Source organism: Camellia sinensis, chromosome 4, assembly GCF_055761805.1.
Source record: "Camellia sinensis isolate YWXY chromosome 4, ASM5576180v1, whole genome shotgun sequence".
Lineage (NCBI taxonomy): Eukaryota > Viridiplantae > Streptophyta > Magnoliopsida > Ericales > Theaceae > Camellia > Camellia sinensis.
The window spans coordinates 114174239-114195156 of NC_138964.1; the positions used below are offsets into that span (position 1 = coordinate 114174239).

General features: G+C 38.7%; 1 protein-coding gene across 9 annotated transcripts in view; it reads right to left on the bottom strand.

Moving 5' to 3' along the window:
- The window catches only part of LOC114308370 (cyclin-A2-4), a 35084-nt gene that overhangs the window by 1925 nt on the left and 12241 nt on the right, over positions 1-20918 (bottom strand). For 3 of the 9 annotated variants that reach the window (XM_082866009.1, XM_082866010.1, XM_082866012.1), the window contains exons 4-10: positions 8690-8820; positions 6923-7015; positions 6092-6225; positions 5570-5645; positions 3023-3099; positions 2680-2713; positions 2429-2578 (exon numbers count right to left, since the gene is read on the bottom strand). In XM_082866009.1, the coding sequence (XP_082722135.1) occupies positions 2429-2578; positions 2680-2713; positions 3023-3099; positions 5570-5645; positions 6092-6225; positions 6923-7015; positions 8690-8820 (695 nt within the window). Of the gene's footprint in view, positions 1-2428; positions 2579-2679; positions 2714-3022; positions 3100-5569; positions 5646-6091; positions 6226-6922; positions 7016-8689; positions 8824-20918 lie in introns of all 9 variants that reach the window. The other 6 variants (XM_028253945.2, XM_028253953.2, XM_082866011.1 and 3 more) reach the window with 3 other exon arrangements.

Genomic DNA, 20918 nt, shown 5'->3' on the forward strand with positions numbered 1-20918 from the left:
TGCTTCGTCTTCATCAAATTCGAGTTTCTTGTCTGATCTCATTATGGCAATTCAGGCTGCCAAGCGACTCATCTCCTCTGCTTCCAACTTCGATTCCAAGATCTATTCTGATTTGGCTTCCAAGCAAATTTCCTTTCAGTTTCAATGTGTGACGTGGAATAAAAGATAAAAAGTTGGGCAAGCCACTATAAAATATTATCTCAAAGCATCCACCACCCACCTTCTTTCACACTTTACTTTTTTTAATATATATATATATATATTACAATAATGCACCGTACAACCAAACCCATGTGCTGGTTCCACCGCTGTTCTTTCACACTTTTTTTTTTATTATTATTTTTATATATATATATTTTTATTTAAAAAAAAAAAAAAAAAAAAAAAAAAAAAAAAAAACACCTTCTATTCATTCCATCTTTTTCTTATCACCCACTATCTCTTAAAATAATTTATCATTTGTTCCACCCAAAATCTCATCATCATATATTCTATCTATATTTTAATATGTAAACATATACATATATATACATTGAATTCAATTTCTTTTCTTTTTTCTCTTTTCTTTTCTTTTCTATCTATACATATATTATTATTCTTATTATTATTATTAAACCAAAAAAAAAAAAAACCACCATTGCCGTTTTGATTTCCACTTTCTTCCTATTATTTCTTTCTTTATTTTTCTTTCACATTATTTTTAATCTTTTTCCAATTGCATTCATACCATATAGCTTTGCACACCAAACCATATTTTATTCATCTCAGGGATCAATCCCGATCACAATTTTACACCCAAAAAAAAAAAAACATACAAACAAACACCCACATTCACAGGTGGGATTTTTCTTCTTTACTCTGCAGCCGGTCTCTTCTTCTTGCCTCCGTCCTGGGCGGCCCTTGACGGTGTTGCCTCCGTGTTTCCCATTCCACTGGGCACGATCACTCCACCCTGCTCCTCCACTACAGCATATGGCGGCCCTCCAAATCGGAACATCACGGTGGCCTTCCGCTTCAACTCCCTGTTTTCCGCCTTTAGCACACTTATCTCTGCTCGCGCATCCTTATACATGCGTTGGAGCAGAGCCAGCTGGGAGTTTAACTGCTGCACCTCATTTGCCCTACTCTGCAGCCGGTTCGACAAGTTTGTCACCGCAGTCATGGTTTCCACGCATGACTTCAGAGTATACTGATTGGCCTCAATATCAGTTTGCACCGCCATTTTTTGCTCCACCGACCGCATCGGAAAGTTCAACGGAGTAAACACAGAGGTGTTTGGTTGAGGTTCACTGGCCACCGCACCAGTTATTTCTCTTGTGGACTCGTTAAGGTCTGGAAAGAGAGTGAGCAGACCACGGGAAGATGAAGCCATTTTCTGGGCAACAGAGTGTTACAGAATATCTCTCGCAACAGAGTGTTACAGACTCTCTCAGGAATCTCTCTCAGAAAACGAAGAGTTTTTCAGAGTGTTACAGAATATCTCTCGCAACAGAGTGTCTCTCTCAGGAATCTCTCTCAGAAAACGAAGAGTTTTTCAGAGTTTTTCTAGCAGGTTTTTTTGTCTCTGCTTCCAAGCCTCAGCCTCAGTTTATAAAGACCCTGACGAAGAGGCAGACACGCGCATCATGCGCCTCTCGGTGCTCGCCGACAACTTGGGCGCGCCTTTTGATGGCACGTCTTTTGATGGCACGCCTTTTGATGGCACGCCTTTTTATGAATTGGGCACACCTTTTGAGGGTGCGACTTTTTAAGGGTCCGACAAGACTCTGTAAACTGTCCCGACATTGATTCCGGTTAGCTCCTTCATGGATCCGACAAGACTCTGTAAACTGTCCCGACATTGATTCCGGTTAGCTCCTTTATGGGTCCGACAAGACTCTGTAAACTGTCCCGACATTGATTCCGGTTAGCTCCTTTAAGGGTCCGACAAGACTCTGTAAACTGTCCCGACATTGATTTCGGTTAGTTTCTACAAGGGTCCAGCAAGACCCCATAAACTGTCTTCTACAACGGTCCGACATGACCCCATAAACTGTCTTCTACATCGGTCTGACACCACCATACAGTGTCCTCTACAACGTTATGACACCACCATCCAGTGTCTTCACCAATGGTCTGACACGACCATACCGTGTCTCCTATCCTCTTTTATTTTTATGTATTTTCTTATTTTGTTACTCTCTCCAAACTCAAGTTGGTTAGTTTCTATCCTCCTTGAGTTTGCGGGGGGCTGTTAGAATTTACCATCACCTACCACCACTACCACCTCACCTACTCCACTAAACCTAACCCACTACACCACTATCACCATCCACTACACACCATCCACTACACCTACATCTATATAAGGAACCATTTGTAATAGACAGAAATGAATCAACATACATCAATAAATAATACTTCAATTTTAACAGAAAGGAATGCAAACCCATGGGTGGCCTGACTGATCTAATGTCCATCTGGCAAGGAATACAGCCGATGCAGCAATTATGGAAGGAAGGAACTTCAAGAACTCATAGTCAACTAATGTCAATTCTGCTAGATAATTTGCCAAGAATTCCAATTCAAGACTAGGGGTCTGCAAATTCAAGGATTTGTGAAAACAAAGTATTAATATAACACTTAACAAAAGTTATAGTATAAAGTTTAAACTCTTAATATTTCATAAAACTATCTTACCTTGTAGATTGCTTGTGCTGCTCTCAAAAATCTCCTGCAAACAGTAGAATATGCACAAGAAAATGCATCAAAAGCCTACCGTAGTGTTTTGTTCACTAAAATGAAAGTGGATTCGAATGGAATGGTCATTCCTTAGACTCCTTAGGGAATGATCATTCCTTTATAATGATAAATAATGATCCCATTTACATGCATTTTTCATAGCTTTTTTAGTGAACCAAAACGTGAAAATGGACAATCTGATAGAATGATCATTCAATTCTAGCACATTCCAATGAATCAAACATAGCATTAGTTAAACTACACATCAAGAAGATGCTAGAAACTAGATGAGCTCAAGTACCTCAAAAAAGATTTTGCAGTGGGTGCAGCAAGTTGAAATCCCAAATAGTTCAAGACTTGACTCTCCATTGTTAGTACCTGCCAGTTCACCTTGATAAGAGATTTGAACCATCCAATATTCGACCAGAATTATTTAGGGAAAAGAAATAAATATGAATAATACAACTAGGTTATCCACAAAAAAAAAAAATACACCCACTCAATACAGTAGTCTGCTTTCCAGTTGTATTCAAGCAGATTGTTCAAGGGACAAACCAAAAAGCAAGTGCTCTCCCTCCCACATCTAAGCATTTTTTATCTTACATATTTATTATAATAGTAGACACCCCTAAGTGTTTAACAAACAGACAAGTAACACATACATGGATGCAAGCATAGAAACTTATATATTGCGTTTAATCATTTTATGCATAAATTTGGCGGGTGAAGAAACACAATTTCTCTCCTTTAAAACACACTTGATGGCCAAAATGATCCAACTATAAGCATAGTAGCTGTGTACGGAATTCCATCCAGATCAGTGGTTTTTTAAATCAGAAATAGCATGATAGTTTAATTTGAATTCAACCCTCTATATACAAAATTTTGATGGATCTTGCATCTAATACAATTCCCCTATTATATCATAGCAAATCGAATCTGAATTTTCTGAGTTACACTAGCCTAACCAAAACTTTTAAGGTTCCTGCTCTATGTATCCGAAGGCCTAGTCTGAACTTCAGTGAACAAAATTGTGGTCTTGTATTGTTTGTGCTATTTTCTAGATTATTTGGCTAGAGAGAAATTCACGGATCTTTGATGGAAAGGAGGCTGCTGCAGATTCTTCTTTGTCAGATAGGGCTGAGTTTGTGGCTTCATTTTGGGCTTTTGTGTCTCCTCCTTTTAAGGGAGTTCCACTTTTCTTGATTTCTAGGGATTGGACTGTTGTTTGCAACCCCTAGTGATTGGATTTTTTTGTTTTCTCTTACTTTTTGATGGTTGTTTTTATTTTGATTAGTCACTTTCTCACTGTATGAGGACTTCTTGTCCTCCACACTTTCTTCTTTAATAAATTTTGTTGTTGATTTTCAAAAAAAAAAAATTAGTAACCAAAAGTTCACATTCCAAGGATCTTAAAAAGTTTTAGACTTGCTGTCACAGCCTTGATTATTTCCAAACTATCCGTGTTGCACTTAGACAATCACAAGTCTTACTTGATGATACTGAGTCAGCCTAACTCACAAGTTTGCAAGAAAGAAAAGTAAAAAGACAAAGAAAGTTTGACAGAATGCCTTTGTATTCATCTTAAAACAATTTGTACAACTCTTGGATTGTTTGGGAGCAAATGAACTCCTCTCTTATCTATAGGTATCTTAGCCTTCTCTAGAATACTCCAGAACATACAAGAGAGAAGCTATGGAGAAGCTTCTCATGGAAACTTTCCTTATCCTACAAGAGGGTTCTAGTATTCTCCCTAAAAATATCTATACAAATATCTACCTCATTCTAGAAGTACGTACAAAGGTCCTTTACCACCCCCATTTCTCAAGGAGGTTCTAGAAGCTTTTATTGCTTCCATTTCTCCAATCTCACTTAAATGCTCTAGAACTATTATAGATCCTTCCATGTACATTATAGAGTTATGTACCATATTTCCACATTTTCTCTAGTCTTCTAGGAGCTTTCGAAATATTCCATTAGCCTTCCTTCCTTGAGACTTTCTCTTGGTAGGCAATTCTGTCTAGGTAATCTAGCAGGACGTGACATTATGGACCCTAGAAAATTTTAGATCTATGACCTCAACTAGGACAGAGCACCTTGACACTATACAGAAGAATTCAACTATGGCATCAAATCGCAATTTTCTCATTTCATGTGCCAATGAATGCATTGTTCAAGTATCCTTTTATTCATTGCCGTTATGTTTTTTGACACATACTATGTAGTTTGTACACTTGAAACATAGCTACGTATTTATATATTTTTATTTAGCATTCACAAGTTGGGTGTTTTTTGAGGCCTTCTCATCACATTCGCTCTGGACTCCTTACTACATTCAAGAAGTACTTATTTCAAATGCATACACGCCAAAGAACAGCTTAATTCCTTAATATCAGGCACCAAACTGAAATCTCATTTGTAGCCAAAAAATATTTTTTTAATTATATTTTTCTATTATTTTTTCTTCTTTCCATTGTTATAGAAGAAGAGAATTAAGGCATTGAACATTGCGAATTTTTTTCAGCACAATGCGGTGCTCCAGAAGTTTTGTATGAAAGCGAATTAAGGCACTGAACATTGTCAAATTATGGATAAATTCCCAGTATCCTGTGAGAAGAAATAAAACTAATCAAAAACAAGCATCAATTAAGTTTGGGCTGAGCTTTATATGACACTGTCTAATTAAATATGAAGTATTACCATATTATAATTAAAAGTAAAATTACATTCAAGTAACACGGATGCAAAATATTCCTAACTTTCATAATAGACATTTTCACATATCTTTGTTGTTTATATGAATTTATGTATCCAAATTGGCCCCAAAAAAAAAGTACTGGGGACATACCTCTCCTCTAGGGCAAGTGTTGTCGGTGATAAAGCAGAATTCTTCCACACGCGGTGCATGAATCTCTTCATACTTCCTTCAGGCCATAAAGTGGAAAACCACATTGAAGATCACATCAAGAAAACATTAATAAATCAGACAATATAGCCAAGTTTTTAGTATCACTATAATCAAGATTAAATTCATGTTCCAAGTTTCCAACAATATAATGCATACAAGAACTATAAATTTGTACCCATAAGATCATATATGTACATAGCACAGTATCTCTGTTTACCATTAATTACATAAGAACAAAACACAATTATCCTGATCTTTAAGATTTCAATTGTAACCAGGTCAAATAAAAATTAATTTTGATTATTCTTGTTAACAAAGTAAACAGTGACAGCTCACAGTTGTTTTAGATGTGATCAACAACCTTGACTGCAATATTGTCCATAACTCATACATTCTGCTTAACATTGTAATCTAAAAGGTTTGAAAAGAAGCATAAAATAAACTCCACTAAAGCAAACTTACGAGGCAATTAACATGCAGGTGATGCCAAGTAGTTTTAGTCTTTGCCTTTCGATGTAGTTTTGAGAGAGAAACAGGTCAATAAGATGCACAGTGAGGTACAGTGTGTCTGGCACCAACTTGAATTCCTCAGATACCTGAAACCAAGATAAACTAAATCAAACCAAAACCAAGCCTTAAGTCCCATCAAATGGGGTCGGCTAAACTAATTAATTAAATATTTTTCTCTTCTGAAAGCCACAATTTACCTATAAAAACTCATAACGCTTTGGTACATTGTTCAGTTACCCTAGAAACGGAAACGTTTTGGATACATTTCAAAAGCACAAGGGACATGAGAAGAAGAAAAAATTGAAAACTTATGAAAATGTTTCAAAACAAAAACTAGAACTTATATAAATGCTAATACATTCTCAATAATTAAATAATCAAGCATTTTGAGGTTTATGAATATTAGAAGCTCATAAACAGTGGTTTTAAAGGGTTTTTTTTTTTTTTTGCCACATTTTATACATCCGTAGGGGTTAGAAGTTAGTTGTTGGTGAAAAAAGAACATGTGCATCTGATTGCCTCTACATGTTTTCACAGAAAAATAAAAAATAAAGCACACGGGTTGCTGAAAGAAGGAAATGACAGGTAACTCTAGGGAATAAACACCAAATAGAGGGAATCCCCTCCAAATTATTATGAGTAAAAATACTAATCGCATTCATCTCTAAGGCACAGAAGTCATTACCAATTAGCTTCACAAATACTACGTAAACTTTCTAGCAGAAAAAAAAAATGTATTAATTAGACTGCTAAATTTAGTAAGAGGGTCAAAACTGCACTAACCTCCACAAGCCAGTCAACTAAAATACCCCGCATGCTCTGAGTGATATCACGCTGCACTGTTTCCATAAAATTAGAACATGGCCTTCGAATAAACTGGAGAACAAAAATTAGAACACGATTCATTGTAGAGCATCTGGTAGAAAGACAAAGAAACGGAATGAAAACACCTCGAAGTTACAGACTTGACAGGAAAACTAGAGTCAAGGTTGGTCTGTATTAAAATTGATTTAGTATGTAGACAAAAGGTATTTTGAAAATTTTTATGCACCTACAGAGGCATAAATCTCTTCCAACAACAAAATTAAATTGGCACATACCTTTTGGTCACACAGTTAAAAGCTACTCTTTTTTGTGCAACTAAATCCAAAAATTAGCTGTGCAAATCTGAACAGACATTCAGTTTTAGAAAGGGAGACTATAGATGAAGTGTCAAATGAATAAATTGAATCACCAGTCTGGTTTTTCTTTCAAGAGTTGCTTCCTGTTGAGGCTTTTATTTCCTATTTAAGAAAATTTTCTGATTTCAGCAAAAGCTTCAAACCACAGTGTGTCTCACTTTCATTGATATAACTTTTAAAGTTGACCGGTTGAGTTAAAAGCATGCTGAATCTATTACGTGAATGAGCCCAAAATATTATACAAGAGACTCTAATTTTATATCATCAACAAAGCACTCACACACAACTATCAATACTTAACAAGTACACAGAACTTGTTACAAGGCAATGATGTGACCAATACTTGTTGCACATTTCACAAAACAAAAGAATCTCTTTACCACATATGATATACATTATTTTAGTTACACACACAAGCACTCACTTGAGAGCTACATAAGAAGACCACTCACAAAAATCTAGACACTAGACCACACTTGGGTTGATGGCTTTCTTACCACACCCTCTTTGGTGGCTCTCTTAACCACACCCCACCAAAGCTCTTCCTTGGATATTTATACTTTGAGAGAACTTGTTGAGGGGCACAATACAACTAATGGACTTTGCTAATATCGGCTGCCACATTTCTGCATCCTTCTTTCAACTTCTTCACGTGGCTTTTTCTTTTTCCATCTTAATCTCAATTTTTTTTTTTGTTGCTTTGCTTTACCTCTTGTTGATTGTGTAGAATTCTAGATAAAACTAGACATACGCTTAAGAAAGCCTATGTTGACTCTTCAACAAGGCGACTTTGCGTCTTGTGAAGGAAGCTGCCACAGACAATGGATCACTTGTTCAATCTTGCCTACTGCAGAATTCCTGTGCCTTTATTCTGCTTCATTTTCCAATACGCAATGTTTCATTTATAAAAGGTAAACCCTTACGGTCAATTGTAGCTATAGATCCAATAGGAAGTCTATTATATTACCTTCTTACTATCTATCTGATAGGATGATAAAAATAAATAAAATAAAAGGCATTCCCAAATATTTTATGGACCAAAAGAAATTTCCAGGGAGTTGGCTTGGAAGCTAAATTCTAAGTCATCTCCTAGACCGTAATTTCAAGAGATTGAGTTGGAATGGGGATGAGACCAAGCTGAACTCTACGAGGCATATTCTGCATGCTTGCTAGTAAATTGCTCACGTATGGTTCAAGGTAGTTATTCTTTTTCTTAGTCATATTTTTTCCTCCATTTCTATTCTTTCGGGAGAATGGCCAACCCTTCAAGTTCATGAAATCGAATCGTTACTATTAAACATCAAAACAATATCAATATATGCTTAAAGAACTTTTACACAAACCAAAGAAAAATATCTACAACACAAACCTCCACATCACGTAAATTGCTATAGATATCAGGGGCATAGAGGCTGCACAACTGAGGATCCTTGTGATCAGAATCAATGTCTCTTACATCCGGATTGGTAGACATCAACTTCCCACAAACGCCAACTTTCTCTGCTGTATTCATCACAAAAGTGTCACTCTTGGTCAAATATGAGTTAAAATAGTACTAACTACCCAAAAAAAAAAAAAGTTTCAAGAACAATTAAAACATTCCTGTAAGGTCACGATATTCTTTTTGTAAAAATATATGTATTATTGATTGATGAATTGATATCTTCTGTCTATTACAAATGGTTCCTTATATAGATGTAGGTGTAGTGGGTTAGGTTTAGTGGAGTAGGTGAGGTGGTAGTGGTGTAGTGGGTTAGGTTTAGTGGAGTAGGTGAGGTGGTAGTGGTGTAGTGGGTTAGGTTTAGTGGAGTAGGTGAGGTGGTAGTGGTGGTAGGTTTATTGATAAATTTTAACAGCCCCCCGCAAACTCAAGTAGGATAGAAACTAACAAACTTGAGTTTGGAGAGAGGAACAAAACAAGAAAATACATAAAAATAAAAGAGGATAAGAGACACTGTATGGTCGTGTCAGACCATTGGTGAAGACACTGGATGGTGGTGTCATAACGTTGTAGAAGACACTGTATGGGGGTGTCATAACCATGTAGAGGACACTGTATGGTGTTGTCATAACGGTGTAGAGGACACTGGATGGCGGTGTTAGACCGATGTAGAAGACAGTTTATGGGGTCATGTCGGACCGTTGTAGCAGACACTGTGTGGTCGTGTCAGACCGATGTAAAAGACAGTTTATGGGGTCATGTCGGACCGATGTAGAAGACAGTTTACGGGGTCATGTCGGACCGTTGTAACAGACACTGTTGTGCCAGTTGTTGTGACAGTTTACGGAGTCTTGCTGGACCCTTGTAGAAACTAACCGGAATCAATGTCGGGACAGTTTACTGAGTCTTGTCGGACCCTTGAAGGAGCTAACCGGAATCAATGTCGGGACAGTTTACAGAGTCTTGTCGGACCCCTGAAGGAGCTAACCGGAATCAATGTCGGGACAGTTTACAGAGTCTTGTCGGACCCTTGTAAAAAATACACTGTATGATGGTGTATATAAGCTGCCCAAATATATATATATATGGATATATATAGTGAGCCTTCAAAAGTCGCGCCCTCAAAAGGCGCGCCCACTTCATCAAAAGGCGTGCCCGACAGAAAGCGTCGAGCCATCAAAAGGTGAGCCGGAGACGCGGCGAGGCACGTGAACGACAGAGTGGCGTGTCGGCCGCGTCGTCAGTGTCGATATAAACCAATGCGGAGGCTGTGCTTGAGGCAGAAGCGAAGACAAAAAAACCTGGGAAAAAACTTCTGAAAAAAACTCTTCGTTTTGCTGAGAGAGATAGTGCGTTTTGCTGAGAGAGATAGTCTGTAACACGCTGTTTCCCAGAAAATGGCCTCGTCCTCGTCTGCCCGTGGACTGCTCACCCTCTTTCCCGACCTCAACGAGTCAACAAGAGAGAGAACTGGTGCGGTGGCACTGGAACCTCAACCAAGCGCCCCGGAGTTTGCTCCGTTGAACTTTCCGATGCGGTCTGTGGAGCAAAGAATGGCAGTGCAGTCGGATGTGGAGGCTAATCAGTATACTTTGAAGTCATGTGTGGAAACCATGACGGCGGTCACAAACTTGTCGAACCGGCTGCAGAGTAGGACAAATGAGGTGCAACATTTAAACGCCCAACTGGCTCTGCTCCAACGCATGTATAAGGATGCGCGAGCAGAGATAAGTGTGCTGAAAGCAGAAAATAAAGAGCTGAAGCGGAAGGCCACCGTTATGTTCCGATTTGGAGGTCCGCCATATGCTGCAGTGGAGGAGCAGGGTGGAGTGATCAAGCCCAGTGGAGTGGGAAACACGGAGGCAACAACGGCAAGGGCCGTCCAGGACGGAGGCAAGAAGAAGAGACCTGCAGCAGAGTAGAGAAGAAAAATCCCACTGTGGGTGTGGGTGTTGTGTTTTTTTTTTTTTTTTTGTGTAAAATGGTGATCAGGGTGAGCCCCAACATGAATAAAATGAGTGTGGTGTGCAGTTCTTCTTCTTCTGCGGTTTGTGGGTTTTTTTTTTTTGTGTGTGTGTGCAAAGAAAGAATAATGAAAACAAGGTTTCGTGACCCACGGTTTTGTGAAAACCTGCAATTTTTTTTTTTTTTTTTTTTTGGTGTAAATAATAATAATAATAATAGAATATAGTATAATAGTGTGGTGGGAACAAGCCCACGAGGAAAAGTAAGAATATTGAGGTGCAAATCAGGTTATGTCTCTTTTGCTTTTCAAAAGATGGAAGAAAAGAAATAAAAAAAAAATAAAGTGCAAATCAGGTTGTGTCTCTTTTGCTTTTCAAAAGATGGAAGAAAAGAAATAAAAAAACATAAAAAAAAAGAAAAGAAAGTTGAGTGGGAACAGGAGTGTGTGGAAAGTGTGTGGCCATGTGCATAGGTCTGCTTTCTGCCAATTTTTTAACCACAATTCTAGTACCAAGACCATCCAAGACATTATCCTGAACCATAGTCTGCAGACCATAGTGTTGAGCAACACGGTGTGCTGCAAGACGAAGGTAGGAAGTAGGGAAATGCTGGAACTCAAACTGATGCTGCTCAGAATTATGTAAGAACTTCTGAATATCAAGTTCCATCCGCGAAGGTGACGATGCAACCGACGGCGAGCGAAGGAGAGACCGCGCCCGCGGCGGCGACAGGGCTCGGCGCCGGAGCTTCGGCTGCGAGAGATCCTTCTATGAGAGAGACGATAGTTACAACCACCGCCATTATCGCAATCAGCGAAACTTTGCTCTGTGAATATCAACAGCAGCATGATGGAGGTCATGCGTGGGCTGACCAGTTCGTGCATGAGAAGCTTTCTCATGGACCAGATGGATGGGCAAATGAGTTTGCTGCTGAACATGAGAGAGATGAGGAAGTTTGATCCGTGGCCCGTTTTCTTCCGGCGAGAATGGAGTCGGAACTGGCCGTTCTTGGTCGGTTTCTTCGTAACCGGTACTGTCAACATAGGCTTATCAAGTGCTCTAATGTAGTTGTTCGTTTCTTTGTAGCTCTGCATGCGCGAATAGAAGTCAATGTGGAGCTAAAGAAAGAAGCAGATTTCTTCGGTGTGATGAAGAAAGAAAGAAGAAGGCTAATAGCAGAGTTCTTCAATAGTGAGGAGAGGAAGATGAAGTTACAGCGGAGTCAGGGTATGTGTAGAGGTCCGGCGGACGGCCAAGGCGAGGCTGCCGCCCGCCGATGAAGCAGAATGATCAGGTTCTTAACCTCGCTCTGATACCATGTAAAAATATATGTATTATTGATTGATGAATTGATATCTTCTGTCTATTACAAATGGTTCCTTATATAGATGTAGGTGTAGTGGGTTAGGTTTAGTGGAGTAGGTGAGGTGGTAGTGGTGTAGTGGGTTAGGTTTAGTGGAGTAGGTGAGGTGGTAGTGGTGGTAGGTTTATTGATAAATTTTAACACTTTTCACCATATCATCATCAGTCATATCCACCACGTTTGTTACAGTAACCAGTAAAGTCAAAGAAACAAAGCCTCTTGACCTACTTACATGGTGTTAAACCTCTATAATTCATCATAACATAGTGGCCAAAGATTGGCATAGGAAACATCAATTACAATGTTGAGAAAGTAGCACTTGTAATGTAATCCTATAAATCAGTAAACTAGTATGATCACATAGAAGAAGAATACAATTGAATGGCTTAATCACAATCACAATGTATGATTAGCCTTGTATATATATATACATATATATACTGAATTGAGGAGGTTACAATGTAGGAAGGTAGAATAATAATAAAAACAAATATAAGAAAATATGCCTAAAATCCTGTTGTAATCATATAATATATGAGATTCACACAATATATGGGATTCCCTTCCCATATTCCAACACTCCCCCCTCAAGCTGGTTCAAAGATATTCACTAATCCCAGCTTGACGATGGAAGACTGTAATAAGGTTGGACCAACCGATTTGGTGAACATATCAGTCAACTGCTCTAATGAAGAGACAAAGGATGGACTTATAACATTCATCCTAACATTTTCCCTAATAAAATGAATTAGTGTTATTAAAGGCGATAGGCGCACCAAGGCGCCAAGGTCTCTTGGGACCTAGGCTCAAGGTGCAAGGCGAGGCGCAGGCTTCACCGAATTGAGGAGCACCTTGTACCGAAAAAAATATATAATTTAATATAAGTAAACAATTTAGGATTCAACATAAACACAATGAAATGTTAAACATTTAATGTTTTTTGGAGATTAGGAATTAGACTAATTTTTCTTTTATCATTGATTTGGGATTGAATGCCTAATGTATTGGCATCTGTAATAAGAGCAGGGATCTTCTATAGTTACACCATATTAAATCAATCGTCAAATTTTAAACAAAACCAATTAAAGCAACAATAAAAAAAGCCCTCAAGACACAAGCCTTGGGCCAGTCAAGTGCTATTGAAGTCGCCTAGCCTGAAACACTACAAGGCACAAACCTTGGGCCCAGGCGCACGACTAGGTGCACCTTATCGAAGTCACCTAAGCCTGGAAAACTACAAGGTCCAAACCTTGGGCCTAGATGAGAATTGGGCCTAGGGGCACACTTGGGCGCGCCTTCAATAACACTGAAATGAATATCCACTTCTATATGTTTTGTCCTCTCATGGAGAACTGAATCTGAAGCTAACATAATTGCTGACTTATTGTCACAGAACAACAGAGATGAGGTATTCTCCTTAAGGCCCAATTAAAGCCCAATTCTGCAAGAATAGATCTGACCCACAATATCTCACAAGTACCCCGTGCCATAGCACGGTATTCGACCTCAGGGGAAGATCTAGAAACAACTACATGTTTCTTACTCTTCCATGATATAAGATGATTGCCATAGAAGGTACACAATCCAAAAGTAGAGCGTCGGTCAATTTTGGAGCCAGCATAATCGACATAAGTGAAACAAGACAATCCAGGCTGCAAGCCTGCGGAGAAGAATAGCCCTAAACTAGGAGTAGTCTTCAAATATCGCAATGTTAAGTTTTTGTTATTGGCAATCCCGTTTGACAAAACTTCTTTCAATTGTAATTTTATTCGATCTTTTATTTCAGTGAGGCTATGAGTATTTAGATGCGAATCCAACCCGAATTGTGCCTAGAGAGAGGAGTTTGTGATTTTAATCCTTTCATGTTTGCCATTTTGCTGACTAAGTACATAGATACCGCTCGAGCGGTGAAATGTGCACTCGAGTGGTCTGTGCGATCTTGTTTTCTATAAAGTGCGTTGTTCGTTGTTTTTGGGGTTTGAGCGATCCAGAGTTTAAGAGAAAGAAAAATCAAAGTGTTAAAAAACAAAGTGTTTTACATTGCAGACTATTTTATATGAATTTCCTTAGTGTATAGAAGGTGATCATTTGATCAACGAACTCCAGATTGTCGAACATCAAGGGTTGGTATTATTGTTTCGTTTACAAAAGAGAGAATTGTTCTTTGGTGGATTCCGAGAAACTTGAGCCTAAAGCTTTGGTGAATCCCAGAGTGGCTCATCATCGTGGATTTGACATCAGCGTTGTGGATTCAACGTTGGACAAGACAATTCCGAGGTGAAGACAGTAGTGGAAGAGGCACATTTGGGTCGGTTCAATTCAGGCATAGATTCGCTGGGTAATTGAGAGTACACTTGTGTAATTCCTTTTTATGTTCTTAGTGGATTGTTTTGTTGCTTTGGCCCGTGATTTTTTTTATCACAATTGGAGGCACTCCAATTGTGGTTTTTCCACTTTAAATCATTGTGTCGATTTGTCTTTGATTCTTTGATTGTTTGATTAGGATTGTCATTCGTTATTTAAAATTGAAACATAATCACAAATCAATATCTTTGGGGTTTTTTATATTTTTCACGCGGGATATGATAAACTGCATCAAGATGAGTTGTACGAGGTGCATGCATAAACTGACTCACAACACTTACAGTAAATGTCAAGGTTGGTCTAGTGTTGATCAGATAAATCAATCGACCCACTAAACACTGATACATACCCAGATCACTCAATATCTCACCAATTTCAGTAGTAAGCTTCAAATTAGGATCCATAGGAGCAGAGGTACGTTTACAACCCATCATACCGGTATCTTGAAGAAGACCCAAGGTATACTTCCTTTGAGACAAGGAAATCCCTTGGCGAGAACGAGCAATCTCAATACCAAGAAAGTACTTGAGAGGACCTAGATCTTTGATGTTAAAAACTTAGTTGCACGAAGCGGGAGCGGAAGCGGGGAATCGTAGGCATTCCAAGAAGCGTTGGTAGGGAGCGTTTGTATATATATATTAAATAAAATAATATATAAAAATATATTGTAAGATTTTTTTTTTTTTTCCTCTAATGATAAAGAAAATATATGTTATAATTTTTTTTTTTTATAAAGTACTATAAAAAATCATATGTTAAAATATTATAATTATATACTTTTATTAGATTTTTTTCATTTATTATAAGATATTTATTCTAAAATATTGTGCTAGTGGATGAGACTAGAGAAGGAGTTAACACAAAGTTAGAGATTTGGAGAAAAACTCTTGAATCTAAAGGATTCCGGATAAGCAGAACTAAAACAAAATACATGGAGTGTAAATTTAGTAACAGTAAAAATAAAAGCAGAGGAGAAGTGAAGATTGAGAACCAAGAATTGCTTAAGAGTGAACATTTTCGTTATTTAGGGTCGATTATCACAACAGCGGGAGAGATTGATGCAGATGTGGCCCATAGGATTAAGGCGGGATGGTGTAAGTGGAGAAGTGCGTCTGGGATATTGTGCAATAAACGAATACCCACTAGACTAAAAGGTAAGTTCTATAAAACGGCTATTAGACCAGCTATGTTGTATGGGACAGAGTGTTGGGCAACCAAGAAACAATATGTAGATAAGATGAGTGTGACTGAGATGAGAATGCTAAAGTGGATGTGTGATAAGACTAGAAAAGACAGGATTAGGAATGAGTGTATTCAGGAATGGGTAGAAGTAGCACCGATAGAAGATAAGTTGAGAGAGAATCGTTTAAGATGGTTTGGTCATATTCAACGGAGACCAATAGAGGCAGTAGTGAAGAGATGTGATGCTGTAACGGTAGGTGGAAGTGTTAGGGAACGAGGTAGGCCTAGATTAACGTTGACTAGCGTTTTAAATAGAGATATGAATCTACTTAATTTGATTAATGAAATGGCCTTTGATAGGGCCGCATGGAGAAGAAAGATTCATGTAACCGACCCCATTTGATGGGACTTAAGGCTTGGTTTGGTTTGGTTTGGTTTATTTATTCTAAAATATTTATATTATTTTTTTTATCTATTTATTTTAAAATATTTTTGTTAAAAATTATTTGTTTTATTTATTTTCTTACAAAAATAAAATAAAAGAAGAGGGAGAGGAGAAGAAAAACAATCCCAAGCGCAACTCTCCTATTTATGATGCAAACAAATCATCTAGTAACCCAAACAATAAATAAATCAGCTCACACGCACAAACAAATGTTTGTGTGGGTCCAAAAACAATCCCAAAGCCCAATAAAAATTCCCAAGCCCAACTCTTATGTTTATTGCTTACAAGCCCATACAAATGTTTGTATGAGTCTAAAAAAAAATCCCAAGCCCAACTCTTATGTTTATAATTCCCAACCCTAGCAGTTGCTACTTCTTAGTTCACATGCTTCTTCGCAGCCTGGTATGCTTCTTCTTCGCAGCATAACCCTAGCAGCAGCTGCTGCTTCTTCGCAGCCTGGTCTCTCTCTCTCTCCCCCCTTCTGTATCGCCATCGCTCCCATCTAGTTAGATCCGCGATTCTATCTCGACGGAGACGCGATTCTATCACAAATCTTGCTACGAATCGCAATTCTAGACGAGAATCCTACTAAGGTCAAAAACAAGGCTACGATCCTTTTTAACTTGAGCAATTCATGTAGCATCATCACCAATAAGAATAATATCATCAACATTGACAAGCAAAATGATGCACCATCGAATCGCTTGTCGCCTAATGAAGCAGGTATGATCAGAGTGACATTAAATGAAACCCATAGACAAGATAACCTTGCTGAACCGACTAAACCAAGCTTAAGGAGACTATTTCAAACCATACATAGATTTGCGAAGACGACACTTTCCAGGCATACTCCCCCTCAGCTCGAAAACCGGGTGGAGGATCCATATAGATAGTCTCAAGTAATTTCCCGTGTAGAATAGCATTTTTGACATCAAGTTGATGAAAAGGCCAAGAATGATCAACTGCTAAGGAAACAAGAAGTCGAACAGAGGTCAAATTTGCCACTGGCACAAATGTAGCCCCAAAATCTTGGCCACGGACTTGGGTGTAGCCCTTGGCAACCAAACGAGCTTTATAGCAACCCACAGACCCATCAACAGGATACTTAATAGTGAATACCCATTTACACCTAACCGTCTTGGCAGAAGGAGGCAACGAAACAAGCTCCCATGTCTGATTGTGTTCTAACGCATCCATTTCAGCCTGCACAGCTGCCACCCACTTGGGATTTTGGAGGACCTCAAAGATAAAGCGAGGGATGGAGACAAACTCAAGTTTGCCCAAAAAAGAGCGATAAGAACCTGTAAGACCATCATAAGAGAGATATTGGGAAATAGAATGATTAGTACTACAAAGCCAACCATAATGGGACGGGGGGCGATGCTTTCTGTCGAGATACTGAGAGAAACGAGTAGGTGCAATATGAGAAAGCGACTTACCTGAACTGAGAGGAGAAGAAGAGGTTGGCAGGGGCCAAAGGCGACTGTTGTAAACCTACAGAGGCGAGGCAAATGGAAGAGATGGAAAAGGGCTAGGAGCAGGGTAATTATTTGATGTGTTGGAGATATCTGTATCAAAGATGGGAATAGGACAAGTAGAATGAGACTGGGGACATGGTGAACAGCACTAGGAACTTGCAAAGGAATGTTAGAACCAAAAAACAGCAAATCCTCACAAAAAGTAACATCTAAAGAATTATAAAAATGCTGAGACACTGGATCATAACACCTATACCCTTTAGATAAAGAGGAATACCCCAGAAAAATGCAACAAATAGACAGCAGTAAGAACAGCCATATGCCAGTAACTTGGGAACATTCATACCACGAAGAAGACACCGAATCACAGACATAATATGGCGATTTTTACGTTCAGCCACCCCATTTTGTTTAGGCGTACGAGGACAAGTGAGGTGCTGGAGAATACTCGCTTGATTAAGGTGGGAGCGAAAAGCATTTGAGATGTACTCCCCCCCCCCCCCAACACATTATCAGAGCGATTATTCCGGATAACAGACTTAAATTGGGTCATTTGTAGAAACTGAACAAAAATGGGGAAAACCTCATATTTACACCAAATAAGATAAACCCATGTACATCGAGTGTGGTCATCAATCAAAGTTACATAATATCTATGGCCGAACAAAGCAAGTACAGGAGATGGACCCCAAACATCAGAATGAATGAGATCAAAAGCACACAGTGCACTAGTCATGTGAGAAATATAATTATTATGTGAATGTTTAGCCAACTCACAAGCCACACAATGAAAATGAGAATCGTTACAAGCCTTATTTAAAGACGGAAAAAGTAAATATAAATATTGAAAGTTTGCATGACCTAAACGAGCATGTCATAAGGCTAAAGTTTGACTAGAAAAAACACAAGACACTAAAGTAGGCAAAACAGACACCTGTAAACTAGATGAAGGAGGTGGGTCCCTGAAGTAATACAGCCCATCACGCTCATATCCCCTACCAAAAATTCTCTTCGAATTCAGGTCCTGTAAAACACAAGAAGTGGGTAAGAAGATGACGGTACAATTAAAAGTTTTGGCAAGACGACAAACAGATAACAGATTATAGGCAAATTTAGAAACATAAAGAACAAATTAGAGAGACATATCAGAAAATAAAAAGACAACTCCCTTATGGCTCACAGAAGAGAGAGAGCCATCAACAAGACAAATAGTTTGATCCACAGTAAGGAAGATCGAAGAAGAAAGAAAAGAAAATTCACTAGTGATATGATAATTAGCCCCTAAGTCCAGAACCCATGTGGGACGAGCAGACCAAACATGGAAAGTAGTAAAAGTACCTGTGGCAAGGGTAGTTATGGATGGGCCCGACTGATGAGTAGTGAGAGAACCAAGACGGGCTTGAAGCTGGCCAATCTGAGTCTGAAGAAGATGTAGGTCGAGAACACTAGATGGGACTGTAACAGGTACTGATTCCACAATAGTATCACAATAGCCGCAGTGCAAGTGGCACCATGATTCTAAGCAAACCGTTGCTTCAACTCAGGGTGAAGCTTGAAACAACAGGCCTTAATATGGCCAGTTACCCCACAATGGTGACAAGTAATCTTCCCGAAAGAACCGCAGAAACCAGAGCTAGTAGCAAGGGCCATCTAATCGGGAACGGGAGAAGGCTCTAGGATGGTAGGGAAAGCAGACTGAACCAAACGACAACGACGCTCGCCACTATCAATAGTAGCAAAGGCCTCATATAAAGATGGCATTGGTGAGGTGTTCAAAATCTGAATTCAAAGAGACTCAAATTCAGGTTTTAAACCCATAAGAAACTGGTAAGTATGCTGTCGGTCCAAACGTTTAGAGACAATAGATGCGGCCTCCACTAGAAAGTCGCTCAAGGGCTCATATTTTGAGTCAATTCCTCCCACTGAGCCAGCAAATACCCAAAGAACTTTGCAACCGAGAGTCCCAAAGCTGTCTGAGAAGCATGTGAGATATCCTGATAAAGCTCAAAGATGCGAGCATCATTGTGAGCATGAGCATACATCTGAGTAAGAGCCTTCCATAGACAGGGAACTGTGTCACAATACATGAACATGTGATAAATCGGATCTTCCATACAGTTGAACATCCAACCTAAGATAATACAATTATCAATATCCCACTGTACACTCTTAGGATCATCATCAGGAGGTTGGGTTTCAGTCATAAGGAGCCAATGAGACTTGCTTTTACCCCCCAAATACAATTTGAGAGAACGACTACATCCAGCAAAATTCTTCCCATTCAACAAGAGACTCGTAATACGATGAGCCGAAGCTTGTTGAGAGAGGAAAAAATCAAACCCAATCAATTTACCAAGAATAAGAGATGCATCAATCCCACTAGAAACGGTGGAGTCAGTCATGATAACAATTGTTAGAATAGTAGAGAGAAGGGAAACAATATGCATTGTATTGAATGATAGAAGGCTTGTATATATAGGCTGACAAAGAGTATCCTACTAAAAATCTAACTATGAGAAAGAAAATCCTATAAGAGACCTAACTATGGCAATACCTAATATATCTAGCAAATCAATACCTAATATATGTAGGAATATATACCATATGTACATTAACATCCCCCCTCAAACTCAAGGAGTATAAACATCTTGAGTTTGGAGAGAAAAACTAAAATATGAAATAAAACTAAATAAAATAAAAGGCAAATAAATTGTAAAATCCAAACGGTAGCGCAAGGGCGCTTGAAATAGATCAGAGGCTGGAACTAAAGCCGAGAGATATTTTATGGTCGTGTCGGACCATTGTAGAAACTGGCTGAAACTAATGCCAGGACAGTTTAAGGTCATGTCGAACTAATGCTGAGAAACAGTTTATCGTCATGTTGGACCGTTATAGGAGCTAACCGGAATTATTGTCGAAATAGTTTGAAGGGGTCATGCCGGACCAATGTAAGAGCTAACCGGAATCAATGTCGAAACAGTTTAAAGGAGTCATGTCGGACCGATGTAAGAGCTAACTGGAAAAAGAATTATTTTGCTTATTAGAAAGTGTGCTATACAATATTAAATCAGTGATTGACACAATCACAGATTATATACATAATACTAAATAAAAAGATTCTATGTACTCTGATTTCTATATTCAACGCTCCGCCCTCAAGCTAGTTTGAAGATATTCAACAATCGTAGCTTGCCAATAGATGACTGGAAGAAGTCAGAAAAAACTCAACGGCTAATCCAAATAAAAGCTACCGAACAAATCTGGTAATCAACTAAATAAAAAAAAAGTCAAAAAGTGCTTAATACATCAGCACCACACCCTAGAAAGAAGAAAAAAATAGGGACTGCACTGCCCTAGAAGA